Source organism: Pogoniulus pusillus, chromosome 28, assembly GCF_015220805.1.
Source record: "Pogoniulus pusillus isolate bPogPus1 chromosome 28, bPogPus1.pri, whole genome shotgun sequence".
Lineage (NCBI taxonomy): Eukaryota > Metazoa > Chordata > Aves > Piciformes > Lybiidae > Pogoniulus > Pogoniulus pusillus.
This window is the reverse complement of record NC_087291.1, coordinates 17,828,202-17,852,391: the sequence shown is the minus strand read 5'-3', so window position 1 is coordinate 17,852,391 and position 24,190 is coordinate 17,828,202. Positions and strand designations below refer to the sequence as shown.

At 53.5% G+C, this 24,190-nt stretch overlaps 3 protein-coding genes across 8 annotated transcripts in view; 1 reads left to right on the top strand and 2 right to left on the bottom strand.

The window, feature by feature from the left end:
• PEX1 (peroxisomal biogenesis factor 1) overlaps positions 1-12,362 on the bottom strand; it is a 24,371-nt gene extending 12,009 nt beyond the window's left edge. Inside the window, exons 1-11 of one of the 4 annotated variants that reach the window (XM_064167223.1) lie at positions 12,276-12,362; positions 10,406-10,549; positions 8,864-8,947; positions 8,573-8,687; positions 7,729-8,492; positions 7,265-7,384; positions 6,411-6,534; positions 5,297-5,406; positions 4,216-4,316; positions 2,109-2,241; positions 900-996 (exon numbers count right to left, since the gene is read on the bottom strand). In XM_064167223.1, coding sequence (XP_064023293.1) covers positions 900-996; positions 2,109-2,241; positions 4,216-4,316; positions 5,297-5,406; positions 6,411-6,534; positions 7,265-7,384; positions 7,729-8,492; positions 8,573-8,687; positions 8,864-8,947; positions 10,406-10,492 — 1,735 coding nt within the window. In that variant the 5' untranslated portion in view covers positions 10,493-10,549; positions 12,276-12,362. Of the gene's footprint in view, positions 1-899; positions 997-2,108; positions 2,242-4,215; positions 4,317-5,296; positions 5,407-6,410; positions 6,535-7,264; positions 7,385-7,728; positions 8,493-8,572; positions 8,688-8,863; positions 8,948-10,405; positions 10,550-11,343; positions 11,500-11,568; positions 11,756-12,275 lie in introns of those variants that run through there. The other 3 variants (XM_064167220.1, XM_064167221.1, XM_064167222.1) reach the window with 3 other exon arrangements.
• On the top strand, positions 11,960-16,421 carry RBM48 (RNA binding motif protein 48). Its single transcript, XM_064167232.1, has 5 exons — positions 11,960-12,118; positions 13,460-13,650; positions 13,762-13,907; positions 15,026-15,561; positions 16,053-16,421. Exons 1-5 carry the CDS (start codon positions 11,996-11,998, stop codon positions 16,137-16,139), a joined length of 1,083 nt encoding a protein of 360 aa, XP_064023302.1. The 5' UTR covers positions 11,960-11,995; the 3' UTR covers positions 16,140-16,421.
• CLXN (calaxin) lies at positions 13,774-24,190 on the bottom strand. 3 transcript variants are annotated; one of them, XM_064167237.1, is made up of 7 exons: positions 23,582-24,190; positions 21,880-22,035; positions 19,791-19,895; positions 17,769-17,917; positions 16,777-16,881; positions 16,450-16,546; positions 13,774-13,861 (listed from the first exon to the last, which is right to left on the bottom strand). In XM_064167237.1, the coding sequence occupies exons 1-6, from the start codon at positions 23,637-23,639 to the stop codon at positions 16,496-16,498; spliced, it is 624 nt and encodes a 207-aa protein (XP_064023307.1). In that variant the 5' UTR covers positions 23,640-24,190; the 3' UTR covers positions 13,774-13,861; positions 16,450-16,495. The 3 variants fall into 3 exon arrangements, with proteins under 3 accessions (XP_064023307.1, XP_064023306.1, XP_064023308.1); XM_064167236.1 differs by lacking the exon at positions 13,774-13,861 and having other exon boundaries at positions 16,147-16,546; XM_064167238.1 differs by lacking the exons at positions 13,774-13,861; positions 19,791-19,895 and having other exon boundaries at positions 16,147-16,546.

The window sequence follows — 24,190 nt, the reverse complement described above, 5'->3', positions numbered from 1 at the left end:
CTCTGGAGACTTTCCAGTCCTGTCTGGATGTGTTCCCCTGCAACCTGTGCTAAATTCTCTGGCCCTGCTCTGGCAGGGGGTTGGACTTGATGATCTTCAGAGATCACTTCCAATCCCTAGCATCCTGTGATCCCCCACTGAGAAAATACAAGGAGGATCTCCCTGTCTAAAAGATCAATCATCTGGCCAGCAGGCTGAGGGGATTCTGCTCCTTGGCTCTCCTCCAACTCAAGTTCTGCCTCCAGTGCTGCTGTCCCCAGGAGGAGGAGGACACAGAGCTGCTGGAGTGAGGCCAGAGGAGGCCACAAAGGTGATGCCAGGGCTGCTGTGAGCACAGGCTGAGGGAGCTGTGGGGGTGCAGCCTGCAGAGGAGAAGGCTCCAGGGGCACCTCAGAGCTGCTGCCAGTGCCTGAAGGCATCCTGCAGGAAGGCTGCAGAGGGACTTGTGCTGAGGGGGTCTGAGGCAGGCCAAGAGGGAATGGTTTGGAGCTGAGGCAGAAGTTGTTGAGTGTGAGAGTGGTGAGAGTCTGGCACAGGCTGCCCAGGGAGGCTTCCTTTCTCTGGCAGTACAGGCACCCTGTAGCCCTTAGGGTTCAGTAACAGCTGCACACACACACTCCCCTGACACCTCCTTCTATTCTAGAACAATCCACAGCAAGCCTGGCAAGGATGGTTTGAGTTTGGTGGTGGCAGCTGGGCCAGAAACTGCTCCAAGTGTGAAATAAGCTGCTGGCAGTTGGGTTTTCATCAGGCTGTTGAAGCCAGCGATTGCAGGGCACCAAATGTCCTTGCAAAAGCAGTAAAAATGGTTCAGACTAAACCAGAAGAGCTTCACAATTCTGCTCCCTCACCACACAGCAAACACTGGGGGTGAAAAAGCAAAGCAGCCACACTCATACCTCTGAGAGCTTTGCAGTCGATCACCTCCACGTGAGCATCCAGCCTCTGGAATGCTTCTCTGCAGATGGCCTTGGCCAGGGTTGACTTTCCACTGCCCTACAAAAGCAAACAGGAGCTGATGTCAAGTGACAGGCCTGGCTCCTGCTTCTCCTGGGGAGTCTTTGTCCCAGCAGGTCAGAAGCTGAGGAAGCTGTTTGCACACTGGGGTTATGCCTCACCAGAGTCAGGTAGAGTTTCAGTGCAGTGAGGTGCTAAATGGAACCAGGGAATTGCTTTGGTTGGAAAAGGCCTTTAAAGGTCATCAGGACCAACCACTCCCTAACTCTTCCAAGCCTGGTCCCTCAGCACCACAGCTCCCTGCGGGGATGGTGACTGCACCGTTGCCCTGGGCAGCCTGCTCCAGTGCTTAACAACTCTTTCAGTAAAGACATTTTTTCCTCTCACATCCAACTGAAACCTCCCCTGCTGCTGCCTGAGGCCACTTCCCCTCCTCTTGCCACTTGTTACAAGGCAGAAGAGCCCAACCCCCACCTGGCTGCAGCTTCTTTTCAGGGACTCCTAGAGAGCAATGAGGTCTGCCCTCAGCTTCCTCCTCTCCACACTAACACTCCCATTTCCCTCAGCTGCTCCTCTCCAGACCTTTTTTTCCAGACCCTTCCCCAGCTTCCTTGCCCTTCTCTGGGCCTGCTCCATCCCCTCAAGGTCTTTCTTGGAGTGAGGGCCCCACAACTGGACACAGGGTTCCAGATGTGGCCTCACCAGTGCTAAGCCCAGGACACTACCCCTGCCTTGGTCTTTCTGGTCACATGACTGCTGATCCAGGGCAGGCTGCTGTGGCCTCCTGGGCCACCTGGGCACACCCTGGGCCAAATTCAGCCAGCTGGCACACAGCATCCCCAGGGCTTTCTCTGCTGGGCAGCTTCCAGCCACTGTGCCCTAAGCCTTCATGGGGTTGTTGAGAGCCAAGTGCAGGACTCAGCACTTGGCCTTGTTGAACTCATCCCAGTGGCCTAAGCTCACCAGTCCAGCCTGGCCAGCTCCCACTGGATCAGAGGGAAACAGAGAGTCTCTATTCCATGGCCAGTTAGTGTGAGACCACAGGAGACAATTCCACGTTGTTACTTTCATTCCAACATTTCAGAGCTCCCACAGAGCTGCAGAAGCCTCTGAGGGGGGAGGGTGCAGGCAGTGAGCGGGGCAGGCCCTACCTTTGCTCCCGTGAGCAGCAGCCCTCCGCTGCGCAGCCCCGCGGCGACAGCAGCCAGCTTCTGCCACAGCGGCCGGGCCAGCAGGCTGCGGCTCAGGTGCTCCCAGCAGGAGGCTCCCAACCTCTCCACGCCTCTGCAGAACAAGCACAACATCCAGAGGCTTAGGGCAGCACCAGGGCACCTGCTGCCAACTGCAGCGTCCCGCACCGTGCGGAGGTGTCAGTGCTGACACTGCGGGACCCGCTGCAAGACAAGGCTAAAGGTGCTTCAGCCCGAGGAGACAGCAGCTCCGTCCTGCAGAGGGACACGGACAGTGCAGGGCCCCCCCAGCACCCAGGGGTTGTGTGGTCACTGCATGCCACCCCAGCATGGAGCAGGCCTCAGAAGGTAAGAGCTGATCATGGTTTTGGGGTTCATCTGCTTGAGTGTCTGAGCAACAACCTGCTGTGGAGGGGAAGCAACCAAGCCAGCCCGGAGCAGGCTTAGGGCAGAGCACTCCACAGCAGCACAGAATCGTTCCTCAGCCCTTCCAGAAACACAGCAGCACAAACTTCAGCTGGGGACATCCCTACCCTGCACCAGTGCCTCAGCTGGGGACATCCCTACCCTGCACCAGTGCCTCAGCTGGGGACATCCCTACCCTGCATCAGTGCCTCAGCTGGGGACATCCCTACCCTGCACCAGTGCCTCAGCTGGGGACATCCCTACCCTGCACCAGTGCCTCAGTTGAGGGCCATCTTTACCCTGCACCAGTGCCTCAGCTGGGGACATCCCTACCCTGCACCAGTGCCTCAGCTGGGGACATCCCTACCCTGCACCAGTGCCTCAGTTGAGGGCCATCTTTACCCTGCACCAGTGCCTCAGTTGAGGGCCATCTTTACCCTGCACCAGTGCCTCAGCTGGGGACATCCCTACCCTGCACCAGTGCCTCAGCTGGGGACATCCCTACCTGCACCAGTGCCTCAGCTGGGGACATCCCTACCCTGCACCAGTGCCTCAGTTGAGGGCACCTTTACCCGGCACCAGTTCTAAACCTTGATGACTTTCAGCACCTCCCATGCCCACCAGGAGGCAGGCTGTCAGCTGTGCCAGTGCCAAGTGCTGTTGCTCAAGGACTGGGATGAGCAGACAGATCCTGCTTTCTAACATCCATACCTTACCACGTCCCCCCCCCAGCACACCACTCCCACATCAGTTCCCATCCCTTCCTCAACACCTTGCTCAGCAGCTTTTCACAGCACCACCAGCACACTGCCACAGTGCTCCAAGTCTCTCATGTCCCTCTGCTTCAGCTCTACCTCCAGTCTGCTGCATGCTGCCACTGCCTTCTTTTACACAGCTCTGCCTACAACTTATTAAATAGAAGACTCCAGGGAGACCTTAGAGCAGCCTTGCAGGATTTGAGGGGGGCTGCAGGAGAACTGGAGAGACTTTGTACAAGGGCAAGTAGAGAGAGGACAGAGAGTAATGGCTTCAAACTGGGAGATGAGCCATGAGGAAGCAATTCTTGCCCCAGAGGGTGGTGAGGCACTGGGACAGGTTGTCCAGAGCAGCTGTGGAGGCTCCAAGCCTGGCAGTGTTCAAAGGCAGGCTGGATGGGGCCTTGAGCAAGCTGGGCTGGGAGGAGGTGTCCCCATCCACGGCAAGGGAACTGGAGCTGGATGATCTTGGAGGTCCCTTCTGACCTAAACCATTCTATCATTTCACAATTCTGACAGAACTTGCAGTGACTAAAGTCTCTTCCAGACTCAGGCCATTAAATGCAACTGAACAAGGAAAGAGGTTTCTGTGGGAAGAGGACTGACAGAGTGCAACACATCCTAAGTTCTAATCCATTGGGAACCCAGCTGAAACCACCCCAGTGTCCTTCATGGCTGGCTCAGACTCCTCTGAAGCACACTGAGAGCTTCAGGCACATGAAGTTTCCTCCTCACTGCAGTAAGAGTGTTCAGAGGACAAAGTGAACCCTCTACATGCCTCTGGGTAAGGCCTGAGCCTGGCTCAAGCCAGAAGATGGCAAGGGTTTATTTTCAGACCTGGCTTAGTCAGAAACTCAATGTTGCTGGAAATACACCCATTCCTACTCCCTCCCATATTTTTGACTCACCCTAAATCCCTCAGCTTGGGGTAAGGAAGGCTGCTGTCTGTGTCACATACAGGGGGCTGGTGGTCACCATCAGCTTCTCTAGCTAGAGGCTGTAAAAGAACCTACAAGAAAGCAAAGAGTTAGCACTGGGCATTAAATACAGCAGAGCAGGAGCGAGTCTCTCTTCCTGGAACTGCCCAAACAAACTACTGCATCTGTGCTCTGCTGCAGCCTCCTGCACTTTGGCAAGACAGAAATAACCTCTTCCAAAACTTAAGCAAGCTGCTCAGCAGAAGTGCTCCTGCCCACGGCAGAGGGTCAGAATTGGATGACCCTGAAGGTCCCTTCCAGCCCAAACCATTCTGTGACCTATGAAAACCCAAGCCAGTGCTTACAGAGATTAAAAGCCCATGACTAGATCTCAGATCAGCTCTTTGCCCACCTGTGACTACTTTGTTCCTTCTCTTGTTGGGCTGGCATGAGCAGTGGGGAGAAAAGAGAGTCAATCAGGCCAGGACTCTGACCTGGGTGAAAAGGAAGCTGACAAGACCTTGGACTTTTTCACCCACATGCATTTTTCAGCCCAGTTCACTGGTGGGGGGAGCAGTGTGGAAAGCTGGGCAGGCAAAAAGGGCCACCAGAGAGGCTCACAGGTACGAGAAGGCTGACAGTGCTGTTTGATGCACTTATTACCTGTCACCAACACAACTTGTAGGAGCCTCCTTCTAGTACCAACGTAGAAATGATGCTCTTGGTTTGGTCTCTTTGCAACAGGAATCCTGAAAAAACAATCAGAATTCCTGTTCCAAAGAGACTAAACCAAGAGGACAAACTCTCCCCTGAGCAGTGCATATCCTCTACTGAAATGTTGCTCTATCAGTTTAAAAACGACAGAATCTTATCTGAACCATAAACCTGGAGTGGTGAACACTGCTTCTACAGCAATTAACAATGGCAACCATCCTAAGATTAAATGGAAGTGTTTGTTCTGCTGAGAAAGGAAAGGCTGAACAAAGAAGCACAAAAAGTAGATCTACAAGAAGGCACTTAAGCAAACATAACAACTTCTGTTCCTTGGTACCTGATGCTGTGTGATACTTACTTGCATGTTAGTCTCTGGCAGCAAACTGGGACCCAGCATAAAAATATCCTCAGCTTTGTTTTCTTCAGTGTGTGCAGGAAGCACCACACTAAGGACAAACTCCTCCACTCCTGTAAAGGCCCAAGGAACACCTATTAACATTTCAAGGCAATTCAGCTTTTATTCCTCACAAGGAGGAGATGATCAGTCAATGTCATCCAAAAGGGAGGGAGAAAACAAACTGAGCATTATTAGAGCATAAATTCCTGCTTAGTTTCCATGCTAGGGTAGGTGGTGTGGATGCCAGCCAGAGGCAGCTGCACAGGCTGCAGCAGGGCTGAGGAGAATCTCAGGTTCAAAGAGGCAGAGTGCAAGGTCCTGCACCTGGGCCAGGACAGTCCTAGAGACCAATGCAGGCTGGGAGTGATGAGACTGAGAGCAGCTCTGCAGAGAAGGACTTAGGGGTGCTGGTGGAGGAGAAGCTGGACAGGAGCCAGCAGTGTGCACTGGCAGCCCAAAAGGCCAATGGCAGCCTGGGCTACATCTAAAGCAGTGCAGTCAGAGATGGAGAGAGAGGATCCTGCCCCTCTGCTCTGCTCAGACCTCACCTGCAGGGCTGGGGCCAGCTCTGGAGTCCCCATTATAAGAAGGACAAAGACCTGCTGCAGTGGGTCCAGAGGAGGCCACAAAAACTATCATGGAGCAGCTCTGCTAGGAGGACAGGCTGATGGAGCTGGGGGTGTGCAGCCTGCAGAGGAGAAGGCTCCAGGCAGACCTAACAGCAGCCTGCCAGGACCTGAAGGGGCTGCAAGCAGGCTGCAGAGGGACTGTTTGCAAAGGCCTGCAGGGACAGGACCAGGTTTGAAATGAGAGCAGAGCAGATTGAGACTGGAGGTGAGGAACAAGTTGTGCAGCAGGAGGCTGCTGGAGCACTGCCACAGGCTGCCCAGGGAGCTGGTTGAAGCCTCATGCCTGGAGATACTGACGGTGAGGCTGGAGCAGGCTGTGAGCTGTAGTGGAGGGGGCTGGACTGGATGAGCTTTGGAGCTGCCTTCCAGGCCAACCCATTCTGAGATTCTGTGAAACAGCCCCAGGAAATCTCATCATGGCAGTCCAGCTGCAGCCCAGCCCTCACCTTCTCCAACAGCCAGCTGGATACAGTCAGTGCTTGGCATGAGCCATGGCAGATCATCAGCAGTGGCAGCCTGCAGCCAGGAACTGAAAGCAGCTTTCACATCATCTTCACTTGCATCTTGATGCTAAGCAGGAACAAAGAGAGAGAGAGACACTCGACAAAACAAGGTCTTACTAACTGTGCCCCCCCCCCCCCCATGCATGAGGCATTTTGTTTCTCTTGTGGCAGCAGAAAGATGGGAAGAAAATCCAGGAGTTACTTCTCATTACAGCACTTTGCCAACAAACACCACTTCTGGCATGTGCTCTATGGAAAGCACCTTAAGGGCATCACAGCACTCCAGTAGCTGAAGGGAGCTACAAGAAAGCTGGGGAGGGACTTTTTACAAGAGCTTGTTGTGATGGGATGAGAGGGACTGGACTGGAGATTGAGGAGGGCAGATTTGGGCTACATATTGGGAAGAAATTCTTGACAGTGAGAGTGGTGAGACACTGGAACAGGCTGCCCACAGAGGCTGTGGACGTTCCCTCTCTGAAAGTGTTCAAGGTGAGGCTGGATGAGGCCTTGAGCCACCTGGGCTAGTGGAAGGTGTTCTTGCCCATGGCAGGGTTGGAACTGGACAAGCTTTAAGGTTCCTTCCAACCTAAACCACAATGAAAAGAAAATGGCATCACCCAAAGCAGAAATGCCTTTGGAACGTCATATAGAACAGCCACGTCCAAGCTCTCACCTAGCCAACCAAAACACAGCAACAGCCCTCATGGGCCCTTCCCACCCAAACCATTCTATCAGCCTATGAACATCATCAGTTTCCCAGCAGAGGAACAAGCAAGTGACCAAGAATGCCAACTCACTAAGCTCTGCTTGGGCTGCAGGCTAAGGGAGAGAGGAATCTGAGGAACAGATTCGATGGATTGAATCTGAACTGTTGAATGCATTCCGATGTGCAGCTTCTTCCTCAGGCCATCTGGAATCTGAAACATTGCAAAGAAAAGCAAATCAAAAGGAAATATCAGGAAGCAAAGCAGTGAGAACAGTGCTGAGTCTCTGCAGCTGATCACCACTCTGTGTAGTGGCTGTGGAGCGACTGCAAGGGACTTAAGAAGGAAGCCATGCGGTGGTTGGCAGCATCCAAACCTGGCTCTTTCGTGCACCCTTGCTGTGGCCCTGGGCAGCCTGCTCTAGCTGGAGCTGTCCCTGCCGAGTGCAGGAGGGCTGCACAAGATTATTTTGAGGGTCCCTTCCCACCTGATGCAGTGTGAGAGTCTGTAAAGCATTCCCCCAGCAAAAGCCCAGCAGTTAGTGTGCTCCAACTGACCCAGACTCTGCCGACGTGCCGAGCCTCCCCGCCATGGCCTCCCTCTATGGAGCTCCTCAGGTCTTCAAACCCATTCCAAACCATCTGCACGGGAGGTGCCTCACTGGGGGCTCGACTGCTGCCAGAGCTGGAGGGGGCTTTGTCTTCTGTGCCAGCCAGGTGGGTTTGCTTTTCAGGTGGCTGCCCTTGCCTTGCTTCCTGGTGACGCTGTCTCGGGGACAGCAGCTCCTTGATTCTGCCGTAGGAAACGACAGGAGTGGGATCCAAATCAGTGAACTCCAAGTCCCAGGGGAACACATGAATGGCACTGGATCTCAGGAAAGCATGGGTGGCAGGTGTGTTCTGCACGCTGGGAGGCTGGCACTGGCACACTCTGAAGATGGAATCCATGTGAATTAGGTTCAGCCTGGCTTTGAAGCTGCTCACTGCTTCTCTGTTGCACGGAGCCCTTTGGTTCTGCTCAGCTGGATGAGAGAAAACACTGCCCAGGAAACTCCAGATGTTTGGGAGAACATTTGAGCCCAAGCTCGTGTTCCCATCAGCCTTACTCTGCTCAAGGCCTGCTGGCTTTAGGTAAGGTTGGCTGGCAAAAGGGTCCTTCACCGTCTCCTCGTGCTCCATGCTCCTGCTCAGGAAGCTCCTGAGCACGGTGTCTGTGGAAGGTGTGCTGGTGACCTTCTCCTCCAGCTGCCGCGCTTTGGGAATGATCAGCAGCTCCGTGCAGGGCTCTAACCTCCCATAGGAGGCTGCTGGCACAAGTGTACCTGGGGGGGAAGGCAGCAGGTCAGTGGATGCAGCCAAAGCATCTCGCCCGAGGCGCCGGCTGGGCCCCTCCCCTGCTCACCGATCTGGATGTAGAGGTGAGTGTGCTGCTCCACCCAGACAGGGAAGATGGCCCTGGGGAACACCACTCTGATCTGGTCCAGAAGATGCTTCTCCAGGGAGGATGCATGCAGCTCCTGGGGAAACAGGACAACACTGCACACAGCTGCCTGGAGAGAAGCCCGCTTGAAGCACCAAATACCATCCAACCCCAACACATCTGAGCGTGTCCTCAGGGGCTGCACAACTCTGCTCGTGTCAAAACCTCTGCCATCTACAACGAGCACACAAAGAGGGGAGAAGGGTTAATTACCAGAATTTCCCAGTCATCTGTGGAGAGTGGTTCCACTTCTACTTGCTGACAGGAGGAGACATGGGAACAGGGCTCAAGAAATACCTGGCAGAAGTAACATCATTTCAAAACATTTAGCTTCTTGCTCTGGAACAGGGCAAAGCTCCACCTTCAACTCAGCCAGAGAACTGGCACCTCCAGCACAGCATGGTGGGACTCAAAAGGACCTCTGGAGATCAGCTAGCCCAAGCTCAGACTTGCTGTGACCCCTGGGCACCTCCATTTGGAGATGTCCCTGCTGACTGCAGAGGGCTTGGCCAAGATGAGCTTTCAGGGTCCCTTCCAACCCAATGCAATCTGTAAACCTGCAAACCCCACTGATAAAGGGGATTCACACAGAGCAGGGTGAACAGGGCCCCTGGACACCCAGAAAGAGTCTCCAGAGAGGAAGACTCCACAAGCTCTCTGGGCAGCCTGTCACTATGCTTTCACTAGGAACATCTTCTTAATGCCACCAGACAATTCTTGTCCAGCGTGAGGGGGACTGCACTGGGCATGCCTGGGGACTTCAGCAAGCTGAGAACGGAAGGGGATGTGAAAAGCACCAAGAGCTCCATCAGCTGGTACCAAACCACTCCTCTTCCATGCAGACTGATCACAGAATCACCCTTGCAGCTCTTCACTTTTGTTTTCAAATGTCCTGGCCTCCAGAAAGCTTACACCAGGCAGAGACAGGTGAAGAAATGAGGAAAAAGTACACCACAAAAGCAAACCCAGGCCCTTTATGAATAGACTGTGGTCAAGGGAGGTTCTTCTCCTCCTCTGCTCTGGTCAGGCCACATCTGGCGTACTGTGTCCAGTTCTGGGCTGCCCAGTTCAAGGACAGGAGAGGGTACAGCAAAGAGCTACAAAGATGCTGAAGGGGCTGGAACATCTCTGTGATGGGGAAAGGCTGCAACTGGGGCTGTTTAGTCTGGAAAAGAGCAGCCTGAAGGGGGAAATCTCATCAATGCTGATCAATACTTCAAGGGTGGGTGCCAGGAGGCTGTGACCAGGCTTTGTTCAGTGGTGCCCAGTGACAGGACAAGAGGAATTTGGCACGAACTTGAACATCAGAAGTCTCATGTAAACATGAGGTGAAACATCTTTGATCTAAGGGTGACAGAGCACTGAAGCAGGCTGCCCAGAGAGGTGGTGGAGCCTCCATCCCTGAAGAGATTCAAAACTTGCCTGGACATGTTCTTGTTGATTGGATAGGGCTGGGTGCTAGGTTGGACTGGATGATCCTGGAGGTCTCTTCCAACCTGGTTGATTCTACTCTACTCTATTCTGTGTGACCTTCTTTATATGACTCTGCCTTGGACTGAATGACCTGCAGAGATCCCTTCCAACTCCCCCACTCTGTGAAGCTGTGATTCCATGAGCCAGCCTTTCCTGAGCAGGTACAAACACAGCAGCTGTCTAAGCACAGGGACAGAAAGCTTGCAGCTAACCTGTAAATCAGGAGCTTTTCAGGTCATGTACTATATAAACAAGCAGACCCCAAAAGAGTGCATTTCAAACCTGTTCTCCATCTGCAATGCCAAGCTTCTCTGCTAACTGTCTGTTGAGCTCTGCAATGCTCTCACCCTGGTGACCTCGATGCCTCATTTCTATCCAGCTCAAAAACGCAGGCTGACGACCACAGGACACTTTCACAGCTTGGCCCTAGGAGTTGCAGAGAAATAAAATGAAGGAATGCCTAAACAAAGATGAGGATTAGTTAATCTGAACTGTGTTTGATTAGAGATCAAAGAATTCAAAACACTTTCTGGGCTTTCTGTGCTCTGTTTGAAGTCTGCAGTAACTTGCAGCACTTACAACATGTTGCTAAAGGATGTTTCCAGCAGCAGCAGGAAAGAAGGAGCACTTTTTTGTGCCACTCCCCCCGTTTTTTGGGGGAAACAGCCTTTTTGGTGTTGGAAAATGAGCAGCTTACACACACTGGATGAGGTCAGCCAGGCTGAGAGAGGCTTTGCCAGGACTGTGGCTGCCATCTCTGCTCCTGCCTCCTGCTCTTCAGACCTCCACTCCTGCCCTTTTGCTTCCTGTCTGCTCTGCTGGCAGATCCTGAATTCCTGTGTTCATGCCAGCAGGGCTGCGTGCAGGCTTTGCTCTGGTTTTCACCTCCCAGGTGCAGTCCCTGCAGCTGATCCCTATGCTTTGCGTGGCAGGAGTGCCTCCCTAACGAAGGATGCAGAGTGATTTACCTACACCAACAGGGAGGGCTCAGCTTGCATTTACCACTTCACCTCCTGCCTCTAAAGGTTAATTTCCACATTATTCGGTTACTGCTGGCCAGACACTGTGAGAATTGGTACCAAATGCACAGCCCTGAGAAGCCAGCAGCGCCTGGCTGCGCTGCCAGACAAGTGCCACCCTCCCCCGGCTTTTATCCAGCAGAAGCGGTGTCAGGACAGGACCCTGGGGCCCCGCCGCAGGGATCCCCGCAGGAGCCGAACCTGCGGGCTCTGGGGGTGTCCCCCGATGCAGGGGGAGACTCGGGCGCTCTGCCGCCACCGTGGCAGCGCAGCTGTGATGAGGAGGGCTGAGGCGGGAGGAGGAAGGAGGGCTCCTCGCGTCACCATGGGGACGGGATGCCGGCGGGGAAAGCCGGAGCCTTCCCATGATGCTCTCTGACCGAGCCGTCCTCCCGCCCGCGCCGCCAGCGGAGCCGCCCCCGGTACCTGCTGCAGGCGCAGCTGCGCGGCCAGCTCGGGAGGCAAGTGCAGGAAGCAGTCCCGGGTCCCGCTCAGGACGACAGTCACCACGGCGGCTGCAGCTGCACCTCCGCCGGGGCTGCCGCTGCCCCACATGGCGGGCGGCCAGGCCAGGCCCGACCCGCGGCCCGGCGCCCTGCGCGCCCGCTCCGCCCCAGCAGGGAGCCGCCTACGCGCTGCGGGCCCGGGGCCTCCCCGAGCCCCCCCGCCGCCCCGCCGCGATGGTAGGGCCCGTGGCAGCCAATGGGGGCGCGGCATGTGCCCATCCTCTGCCTCTGATTGGCTGCTCTATCGAACGCTCCAGCTCGTCCCGCCCGCCTGAGCGGCAGCCAATGAGCGCCGCCCGCTGCCGGTTGTCTCGGCGAGCAGCTGGCGCTGCCTGGGCGGCGGGAAGATGTCTGCCGACGGCGGCCCCGGCAGCGCGGCGCCGGGAGAGGCCTGCCCGCACCATGCGCAGCTGCGGGTCTGCGAGACGCGGGCCAAGTACCGAGAGGGGCGCCGGCCGCGAGCCGTGAAGGTGGGACCGGGCTCGGTGCGAGGGGCTGGGCGCCCTGCCTGGGGCCCCTCTGCTGCACGGCAGCCGGGCGCTGCTCCGTCGGGACGCGAGGGGCGCAGCCTCGGGCTCACAGCCGGTTTTGCTGGCTGCGGGGGTTTCACGGGGCCGGGGGACTTACCGCCAGCTCCTCCCGCTGTAGCTGGTAGGGCCGCCGGGTTCCCTCCGTTAGCACTCGCCGCCGCTGTGGGTGCTTTTGGGCTCTGCTCTCTCCGCGGTGCTGAAGTGCATTGCAGTTTATCTGACTGGTATCCAGTTTGATCTCCAGCGCTGCAGAGACGTGAGCTGCTCCAGGGCCTGCTGGTACTTAACCTTTACTTGTGATGCCTCTCTGCCTGGGCACTGGTTTGCAGTGCCAGTGTCTCACCACCCTCACTGCAAACAACTTCTTCCTAACATCCAGTTCCACTCTGCCCTCTGCCAGTTCAAACCCATTCCTCATCTTGTCATTCCCAGACCTTGTCAATAGTCACTTCCCAGCCTTCCTGTAGCCCTGTTCAGATCCTGGAAGGCCACTCCAAGGTCTCTTCAAAGCCTTCTCCAGGCTGCAGAGCCCAGATTCTCTCAGCCTGTCCTCAGCCTCTGAGGATCTTGGTGGCCTCCTCTGGACTGGCTCCAACAGTTCCATGTCCTGCTTGTGCTGGGGGCTGCAGAGCTGCACCCAGCACTGCAGGTGGGGTCTGAGGAGAGCAGAGTATTTCCTCATCAGAATGAGGGGAGTGCCTCCTTCCCTGGTGACTCCTCAGTTGCAAGGGATATTGGACAGAGGCTTGGAGAATTTACACATGAGGTAGTGCTCTCTGACCTCGTACAGCAGAATCAACTCTTAGACTGAGTCCTACTTTGAGTAAGAAGCTTGAGTAATGAGGAGGTCTCATGTAACTGTGCACTTAGTGCTCCTGCAAGAACAGTCCAAAGAGAATCACAGAATGGCTCAAGTTGGAAGGGACAACCTCCCTGGTCAGCCTATTCCAGAGTCTCACCACTCTGGTACTGAAGAACTTCGTCCTGTGCTCCAGTCTGACCATGCTCTCTCTCAGCTTCAAACCATTCCCCCTTCACCTGTTGCTAGAGCCTCTCATGAACAGTCCCTCTGCAGCCTTCCTGTAGGATCCCTTCAGGCAGCTATTAGACCTCTAGGACTCTTCTTTTCTCTGGGCCAAACAGCCCCAGCTCCCTCAGCCTGTCCTGGTAGCAGAGAGGCTGCAGCCCTTTTCAGCGTGCTCAGAGGCTGTGAGGACCAACAGAACTCCCTTCTGCAACAAAGCACCAATGTGACCCTTTATGGTTGTGTTTTCTCTCCAGGTTTATACCATCAACTTGGAATCTCGTTACTTGCTCATCCAAGGAGTTCCTGCACTGGGTGTGATGAAGGAATTAGTTGAACAGTTTGCTTTGTACGGTGCCATTGAGGAGTATCATGCTCTAGATGAGTACCCAGCAGAGCAATTCACTGAAGTTTATCTTCTAAAGTTCCAGAAACTGCAGTGTGCAAGGTACTGGGCAGGGCAACATCTGCCTCTTGATGCCTTCATTTTGTACATTTTTTTACAGTCTGTTAAGGCTTCAGAGAGCTGAAGTAAAATCCTCAATTTGATTCCCTTCAGGGTGGCCAAGAAAAAAATGGATGAACGAAGTTTCTTTGGTAGCTTGCTGCATGTGTGCTATGCTCCAGAGTTTGAAACAGTCCAAGAAACCAGGGAGAAGCTGCAGGACAGAAGAAAGTTTGTAGCAAAAGCAACAAATCAAAGAGGTTTGTAACTAAATTTCTTTAACATCTCACTTCTGAGGTAGGTGGGAGTTTGCTCAGAGCACCCAGAAAAGAAATGCTTTTGTGTCTGGCTGATCTAGAGGGTCTATTTCAAGTATGTCTGCAGCAGAGTGGAGACAGCTTTCAGTATTTGGAGGCCTGCATCAATTTCAAAGCAACTCTTGGGGTTTGCACTGAAATAAATACAGCCCCCAAACCCAATCTTAAGTAATAAATATCTTCTTCTCTTCCTTTTTCTTCCTGTTATCGGTTTCCAAACACCAAATCTCAAGCACTAGCAGGAAAATTGGGATTTTTTTTCCTCATAGTATCATAGAATGGTTTGAGTTGGAAGGGACCTTCAAGATCACCCAGTTCTAATCCCCCTGCCATCGGCAGGGACACCTCCTACTAGACCACTTTGCTTAAGGCTATAGCCAACCTCCCCTTGAACATTGCCAGCCTTGGAGCCTCCACAACTCATCTGAGCAACCTGTTCCAGTACCTCACCTCCCTCATGGGGAGGAATTGCTTCCTTGTTCCTTCACCCTTGCTCCAGCTTACTGAGGCATGCCCAAAGGGGCAGTTTTAAAGGAAGGTGACTGGCAGGACCTTCAACAAAACATTTCTGCAGCCTGTGTGCTGGCACTGGGGGAATGTTGTGAATGGGCTGGGTCCACTCTGCACTGCAGAGTTCCCAAGCAGCACTGAAAGCTGGGCAAGCTGAGAAGTGAGCAAATTGCTGAGCACAGGCTCCTCCCTTTTTGATAAGAACGTTTAAAGGGAAGAGAATTCCTGATCTTTAACACAAACCCACCTATTTTCCAATGTTCCTAGGCAGTTTGTCCTTTAAATCATAACTGGAGCTAAAAAATCATTATTTTACAGCATTAGATGTCTTCTTTCCCTTGTGCCTTCAAAACTGCTGCACTATTTCTGCTCAGGCATTCCTCACAACGTAGCAAAGGCTGAAACTGTGCGGAAGGTGGCACGTAGGGAAAAAGAATTAAAGAAAGGTGGCTGGGAATGAAATGCTGCTGCTCTTGCTTCTGTGATTTTGTCTGTGTTAGAGCTAATAATGATGTAAAATAGTGAAGCTGCTTTTCTGCTTTTTCTTAAAGATTGCTTTGTGTTAAAGAAAGGAGAGGGGCCCAAGAAGAGAGTGTTGAAGCACTCTGAGCATGATCATCCATGGACTACATCAGGATCAGCTGCAGCCAACAGCTGGGATCCATCCTGCTTTCTAAGCTGTCAGGGGGTACCCTACAACACAGGGCATCCAGCTGGGAATCAGCAACAGCAGAGCCTGTTGACTTTTCCCCACGAGAACAAATGTGCTGAAACTTCTGGGTACCTGGGTCACAACACATCCCTAACTCCAAGTGTGCACCCAGGAGGAGGTACTCCAGGGCCTTCCTCCATGCGGCCGAGAGCGGCTCGGATCGATAACGGAGTCGACAGGTTCATGCCTCGCACAACCCACCTGCAGGAACGCAAGAGGAAGAGAGAAGAAGGGGCCAGCTTTGCTCTCCTTGGGACAAGTGTGGACAAGACTGAAGTTGTTTTTGGTCCACAGCTACCAGAAGCCCCTAAAGTGGACATGGATGATGATTCACTGAACACTTCAGCGGCACTGATAAGGAATAAGCTGAAAGAGGTACTGGCTCTGCAAGCTCCCATTGCTGTCATTGCCAAGCACAGCTGCTGTAGGGGCTCTGCTTTTATGGCTAACTTCAACAGGTCATACTGGATGAAGGTTGAACATTTGCCACTTAAGGCTGGTGTTCTTACAACTTAACTCTGCCACCATGCAGAATCTCACAGCTGTGCTACTCTGTACCTCCCACACGACACTCCAGAAAGTCCATCTGGCAGTGCCAGGGTCCTAAGTGGTTTTTAGTGAAGAAGTGTTTTTATTTCGTGTGGGGAGGCATGATGACTCCCTCCTTCCCTTCCTCCTCTCAAGTCTACTGCTGCCTTGGCTGTTATTTCCCCCCTTTCTTCCTGCAGGCAAATTCAGTACAACTGTGATGATAGCAATTAATACATCCCAATAGTCCAATGCTGGGTACAGAACCTTACACTGAAATTAGCATCAAAAAGCAGTGGTTACAGTTTACTAAGATTATTTTTTCTCTCCCCATTCAGGTTGCAGATTCTGTTTCAAGAACATCTGTGGAGAAACCAGAAAGTAGCTCAGCCAAACCTCTTGTAAAGCAGAGAAGAAGGATATAGATACTGCTGGCAGCATCTCCCAAGAGTCCCTTTTATTTTTTTTACAGGATAGAGTTGAAAGTATTTATTTTTATGCTCAAAATGAGAACTGTTTTATACTCCTTTTCCATCTGTAGCAGTTGTTTGTAGGAATGAACAAACCAGTGTACTAGATTGTCACAACCCTGTCCTGTGTGCCTCTTCCTATAACTATTTTATAACTCTCTGAAGAACTGTAGAATAATAGAAGTAAAATTCAACTTATTCAGTGGTTTTCTATAGTAAAGAAATACTAAAATTCAACTTGCAGCTATTCCTAGTTTTACTGTACCATGAAGAAGGGTGAAGAAAAAGCCTCTTGCACTTCAGTACTCCACTCAGAGTTTCCGAGTTTCTGGGAAAGTTTTCTGTTCAAATGCCATTCTGCTCTGGTTTAAAAACAAACAACAAACCAAAAAGGTCATTTTCAAGTGTCTGCAGGATTTACATTTCATTAGAAAAGAAAGAAAAACTGGAATTGTATTCCTGGAGTGCTTCTGGGTGAAGAGCTCAAGAAAAGCATCTCCTTTCCTCACCAAGGACCATTTTATTGCTGTACTACCCCAACACCTCCCTCTCCCTCCCCACAGCAGAGAAGCATTGCCCATTTCTGCTGTACCTTTATGTCTGGCAAACATGGTCCAAAGGCTTCCAAGAGAAGATTTTCATCTCTGACTGCTTTTTCAAAGTCCACAATGGAAAGCTTCCCATCGTGATCATAGTCCTAGGAAAGAGAAGGAACACTTCAGCAAGGGCTTGGAGAAGCTGTGTTTGCCTTTAACAGATGTTTTACTGATATAGTCTCTAGTTTTAGGTTGATTGCAAAGGTAGTTTTCTTTAGGCTATCAAGAAAGCTGGAGAAGGACTTTTTACAAGGGCTTGTAGTGAAAGGGTGAGAGGAAATGGATTTAAACTGGAAGAGGGCAGATTTAGACTGGAGATTAGGAAGCAATTCTTAACATTGAGGGTATAGAGACACTGGAACAGGTGGCCCAGGGAGGTCATGGATGATCCCTCTTTGGAGGTGTTCAAGGCCAGCCTGATTGGGGACATGAGCATGCTGGGCTAGGGGGAAGTGTCCCTACCTATGGCAGGGCACTGTAACTAGATGGTCTTTGAGGTCCCTTCCAACCCACCAGAGAATCTCCTTCTGTGAATCTCTGCTTCCCTGCTCAGACAAGATGTGTTTTGTTTGCCTCTACCTAAGAGAAAAGGTGGAGTAAGCTCAACTAATTCACATGGCTTTGCTTCCAGAATTCCAGAGAAGGATCGAGGCCACTGCAGGTATCTAACACTGAGTAACTGCAGCTCACACTTTGGATTCTCCTCTTTTGTCTGGGATGCACTTGTGCATGTGCACACACACAGACTAGTTCTCACAGGAAGTTCCTAGCACAGCTCATACATGAAGCTTCATGCGAGGATACTGGACTGAGAGGCACTAGATCTGGATTCTGTTTCTGGCTTTCCTCAAGAGACTTGATCTCAAGTGCATAACTAAGTCTGGCTCAGAGTCAGTGTCACCCACAGTATTTGGTTACCCACAGGAATGCCCTATGGTCCAGTTAATGTCCAAAGGACACTCAGGTATCACAGTGAGTCAGTACTTGCCATTTTCTTCAGTGCTATGTCAACCAAGTCCTTAATTCCCTCATCAGGATCTTCTGATGGGTGTTTGAGAAGGCTGTTCTTCAGCATTTGGAACATTTCATCTCTTGTAATGTAGCCATCACCATTCAGGTCATAAACTTCAAAGCAATCTTTTTGAAAGAGAAATCAGTTTTAAATTCATACAAAGCTATCTGTGAACTGTATCTTGTGCACACAGTCACACTGACCACAGATAATATTTATAGGTGCACATTTTGATTCACATACTGGGCAACTACTGGCCATTTACCCTGCATACTTAACAAATCCAGCACTAAGTTCACAGAGATCAGACAAACCTACAGATCTTAACCTCTCAAAAAGTACCCAGAATATAAACAAAGTTCTGGTTTAGAAGCTGAATTCCCTACAGCAGGGACCAGCTGTCAGTGTCAGAAGGACTACAAAACAGACTGTTGATAATTCACAAGCTGTAATAGAAAATAAAGAATGAAAAAGGCAGCTGCCACATACCTTAATGAAAGAGACAATTACTCTAACAGCATTTTGAGTATCTGCCCAATTCCTCTTCTACCTTTCTGGCATGGGAAATCTATAGTAATCTTTTAGACTTACTTAAACCAACAAAACCTCTTCAGTTTTGGCACAGAGTGAGAAATCCATGACTATAGTGCACATTATCCTTCACAAAACTTAAGCCAACAAAAACTCTTCAGTTTTGGAATATAAAGAGGTTTATTTTTCCTGACAAAGACTGCCTGCAGGGAAAAACTTTGCTGGCAAACACTGTGCTATCATTTCACACTGGTATGTTCTACAGTGCCTATTTTACCCAAGAACTGCTGAAACTAACACAACTGCTGCTGTTGGCTCCACAGTGCCAGTAAATGAATGCCGGCACAGGTCTTGGCTGGCTTGAGATTGTGTTATTTAGCCCAAATCACTCTCTTTTTAGAGGGTGATTTAAAGAAGCTCCATCTGCTTCTTTCTATTTTTGTGTGTGAATACAAAAACTTTTACTCTGAAAAAGCTGTATCTTGCAGAACAAGCTTCAGTTCAAAAGCTGGGGTCTCTAAGCAACAAAACAAGGTGGCAGTGGGGACAGTGGCAGTGCACACAGAAAAAACTCTGCCTCAGAGGAGCCTTTTCAGAACTTGGTTTCAGTGTCTGTCCTTGTTCAGTCTGGAGAAGAGGAGGCTGAAGGCAGACATCATTACTCTCTACAGCTCTCTGAAAGGAGGTTGCAGTGAGGTGGGAGTTGGTTTCTTCTGCCTGGTATCAGGTGTTAGGAGGAAATGGCCTGAAATTGTGCCAGGGGAGGGTTAGGTTGAAGATTAGGAAAAATGTGTTTGCTGAAAGAGTGGTCAGGGATTGGAACAGGCTGCCCAGGGAGGTGGTGGAGTCTCCATCCTTGGAGGTATTGAACAAACGTCTGGACATGGCACTGTGGGATGTGGTGGCTTTAGAATCATAGACTCGAGCAGGTTGGAAGAGACCTCCAAGCTCATTCAGCCCAACCTAGCACCCAGCCCTATCCAGTCAACCAGAACATGGCACTAAGTGCCCTATCCAGGCTTTGTTGAACATCTCCAGGGATGGCAACTCCATCATCTTCCTGGGCAGCCCATTCCAATGCCAATCATTCTCTGTGGGAAGAACTTCCTCCTAACATCAAGCCTAGACCTCCCCCCAGCACAACTTGAGACTGACTCATTCTGTCACTGGGTGTCTGGGAGAAGAGCCCAACCCCACCTGCCTACAACCTCCCTTCAGGTAGTTGTAGACAGCAATGAGGTCTGCCCTGAGCCTCCTCTTCTCTGGGCTAAACAAGGTTGATGGTTGGACTTGATAATCTTAGAGGTCTTTTCCAACCCAAACAATTCTGAGCCTGGGAAACTACGCAGAAGAAAACTCTTCAATTAACAAAGATTTTCTAAGAGCTAACTTTTAAGCTATCACAAAAGCAATGTGTAATTTAAGCCATGGATCCAGTGATTGCTACTGAGCAGAGACAAACCTTACATTTAATCCTTTCTTCCAACGTCCCCCGGAGAAACACTGCCAAGCCTCCCACCCACTCCTCCGCGCTGATGCAGCCGTTGTTGTCTCTGTCAAACGTGCGGAACACTGCCAAGGGCATTGCACAGGTTGGAGATTTGGGTAACAGGGAAACACAGACAGGAATATTTTCTTCTACAATTCAGCAAGGCTAAGTGGATGGGTCCTGCACCCGGGTCACAACAACCCCATCCTTGGAAAGCTGATCAGCAGAAAAGGACCTGGGAGTGTGACTTGGCAGCTGGTTGAAGACGAGCCAGTGTGAGCTCAGGAACAGTCCCCCCGGACTCAGCATTGGTGAGGACATGCCTTGAGTGCTGGATTCAGCTTTGGGGCCCTTGCTCCACAAAAGACATTGAAGTGCTGGAGTGAATCCAGAGAAGGGCAACAAAGCTGGTGAAGAGTTGGAAGAGACCTTCAGATCATTGAGTTCCAATCCTCCTGTCACAGGCAGAGACATCTTCTACTAGACATGACTGATTAAAGACTCATCCAATCTGCCTTTGAACATTTCCAGGCTTGGAGCCTCCACAGCTTCTGTAGACAACCTGTTCCTGTGCCTCTCCACCCTTATGGGCAAGAATTCCCCCCCAATGCCTCAATGTCAATCCAGCTTCTTCCAGTTGGAAGCCATTACCTCTCATCCTGTCACTACAACAAGCAAACTGCATAACGTTTTTATTTTATGGCATTTAAAACCCCTTCTGCTGGAGAACAGATGGAAGTAGAACCAAGAGGTAGCTCTTGGCAGCCTGAGAGTGGAAAAAATGGCAGACATGCCTCCTCCACATCTTCCTCTGGACACCTGCATGTCAGGAATCACTCAAGCAACTTTCAGAGCAACCACAAATGTGGCACTCAGTATGGATCCGTGTGTTTTCAGGGAGTTATCCAGCTCATCTCCATGGATTGCCTGACTAATGCCTTCAGTGCTGCCCACAGTGCCTCTGTTCCAGAATTATCCCCTCTAACAGAATGTCTGTCTGGGACCTTCAAGCATGAGACAGCAGCCCAGCAGCAGCAGTGAGTGCAGCTCATGGTGGCACCGCTGTTAAAAAGAGGGAACACTACAGTGACTGGGACAGAAACAACCACAGGAGAGCAGTACAACTGCCTCTCTGGCTGGTCTCCTGCACACAAGACTGTGAGCTATCCTTGCCAAGATCTAGAAGGGTGAGGTGCAAGAGGATGGGACCAGATCCTGGAGAAGAGTAGCCCCAGAGGGGATCTGATCAATGTTCAGCAAGAGCTAAAGGGTGGGGGGCAAGAGGATTGGGCTGAGCTCTTGGCAGTGGTGCCCAGTGACAGGACAAGGGGCAACAGGCACAAACTAGAACACAGGAGGTTTCACTTGAACAGAAGGAAAAAGAATTCTTTGCTGTGAGGCTGCCAGAGCCCTGGAGCAGGCTGCTCAGAGAGGTTGTAGTGTTTCCTTCAAAACCCACCTGGATGCGATCCTGTGCAACCTACTGTGGGTGAACCTGCTTTAGCAGGGGGGGTGTACTAGGTGACCTCCAGAGGTCCCTTCCCATCCCCATCATTCTGTAACTGAACTAAGTCATCCTTTCCTCAACAGCCCCTCTTTGCTGCCCTTGCAGGGGTGAGATGGCACTGTTTTGCCTCAGCATGCTCTCTGGGTCACCAAAGTAAGACTGGAAGGTGTCCAGAGAAGGGCGATGAAGCTGACAAGAGGCCTGGAGCACAGCCCTGTGAGGAGAGGCTGAGGGAGCTGGGGGTGTGCAGCCTGCAGCAGAGGAGGCTCAGGGCAGAGCTCATTGCTGACTACAGCTACCTCAAGGGAGGCTGTAGCCAGGTGGGGTTGGGCTCTGCTGCCAGGCACCCAGCAACAGAAGAAGGGGACTCAGCCTCAAGCTGTGCCAGGGCAGGTCCAGGCTGGATGTTAGGAGGAAGTTGTTGTCAGAGAGAGTGATTGGCATTGGAATGGGCTGCCCAGGGAGGTGGTGGAGTGGCTGTGCCTGGAGGTCACTTTCAACCTGGTTGGTTCTACGATTCCCAAATCTGCTGTCATTTTAGGCCTGTCAGTGTCACTCACCTCTGTCCATCATCACATCATCCATCATGCCAAACATTCTGTACAGGACATCTCGGAACATGTTACAGTCGAAGCCGACCGCAGCAAAGTGGCTCCTGGACTCGGCCACCAGCGCATCGAAGAGCTTCACCAGGCACTCCACCTCGCCTTTAGAAACTGCCCGGCCAGAACACAGAGGGAGCAGAGCTCAAACTGCTGACAGCACACTGCAGGCAGGGGGAAGGGACCTCACACTGCCCCACCCTCCACCTGCGGCTCCCAAGGGGGGAACCTGCAAGTGCCTGCCTAGGGGCTGGGTGGTGAGCAGAGAATAAGCACAGGGACAATGAGAATCAGCTGGGAGTGATGAACAGCCCACAGGTGGCAGAGACCGCAGGGGTCCTGCAGTGCTCTGGCCTGCTCTGACGGCCAGGCCTAGGGACCTCTGCCCAGCCTGGGGTGCCCTGTGCCACCTCACACACTCACACGGCCCAGAAGGTTGGGCTTCCAGACGCACACCCAGGAGCTTGGGGCCCCCAAACACACGGGCCCGGCACATCGGGGCCCCCTCAGAGGCACACGGGCCCGGCACATCGGGGCCCCCTCAGAGGCACACGGGCCCGGCACATCGGGGCCCCCTCAGAGGCACACGGGCCCGGCACATCGGGGCCCCCTCAGAGGCACACGGGCCCGGCACATCGGGGCCCCCTCAGAGGCACACGGGCCCGGCACATCGGGGCCCCCTCAGAGCCACACGGGCCCGGCACATCGGGGCACATCGGGGCCCCCTCAGAGCCACACGGGCCCGGCACATCGGGGCCCCCTCAGAGCCACACGGGCCCGGCACATCGGGGCCCCCTCAGAGCCACACGGGCCCGGCACATCGGGGCCCTCAGAGCCACACGGGCCCGGCACATCGGGGCCCTCAGAGCCACACGGGCCCGGCACATCGGGGCCCTCAGAGCCACACGGGCCCGGCACATCGGGGCCCTCAGAGCCACACGGGCCCGGCACATCGGGGCCCTCTCAGAGCCACACGGGCCCGGCAAATCGGGGCCCTCAGAGGCACACGGGCCCGGCACCTCGGGGCCCTCTCAGAGGCACACGGGCCCGGCACATCGGGGCCCTCAGAGGCACACGGGCCCGGCAAATCGGGGCCCTCAGAGGCACACGGGCCCGGCAAATCGGGGCCCTCAGAGCCACACGGGCCCGGCACATCGGGGCCCTCAGAGGCACACGGGCCCGGCACATCGGGGCCCTCTCAGAGCCACACGGGCCCGGCAAATCGGGGCCCTCAGAGGCACACGGGCCCGGCACATCGGGGCCCTCAGAGCCACACGGGCCCGGCACATCGGGGCCCTCAGAGGCACACGGGCCCGGCACATCGGGGCCCTCTCAGAGCCACACGGGCCCGGCACATCGGGGCCCTCAGAGGCACACGGGCCCGGCACATCGGGGCCCTCAGAGCCACACGGGCCCGGCACATCGGGGCCCTCAGAGGCACACGGGCCCGGCACATCGGGGCCCTCAGAGCCACACGGGCCCGGCACATCGGGGCCCTCAGAGCCACACGGGCCCGGCACATCGGGGCCCTCTCAGAGGCACACGGGCCCGGCACATCGGGGCCCTCAGAGGCACACGGGCCCGGCACATCGGGGCCCTCAGAGGCACACGGGCCCGGCACATCGGGGCCCCCAGACCCACACGGAGCCCCCAGACTCACAGTGTTTGGAGGCCCTGCCCAGGGAGTCCACCAGCTGCTGCGTCCTCTTCCTGCTCATGGCGCCGGACGAGCGACGCCGCCGCCGCTGCCCTGACAACGCGGGGCTCGGAGGCAGGGCCGGGCCGCTCGGGGCTACCGGCGGCTCGTCCGCAGGCACACGCAGATGGAGAGGCAGAACGATGAGGAATTGTATCAGGCATTAAAAAAAACAGCAATTAGATAAAAGCCAAAAACCGAATGCCGCAAGTGCGAGAGCTGCTTCTGGAGAGCGCTGAACACGAACGCCTCCCGTACCACACTGCCTGCGCAGCTGCCGTCTGTCCGCGGACAGGGTCTGCTCAGACCTTCCCACTCCCGTTTTCCGCCCTGTCCCGCTGCTCGAACGTGGCACACCTCTGCGGGTATGCACCTGAAGCCCGCAAGGCAAGCGCAGGTTTGGGTGCCTCTGATGGCGGCGTTTTGTGGGGCCGGCGCCTGCCGGGGACAGGCAGAACCCAGCCGGGAGGAGCCAGGACGCGTTCGTTAGTGCAAGGGACACCTGCGGGGCCGAAGCAGCTCTGCCGCGAGCTGACAGAGCTTGCACAGCCCCTTAAGCAGCCACACCTGTGC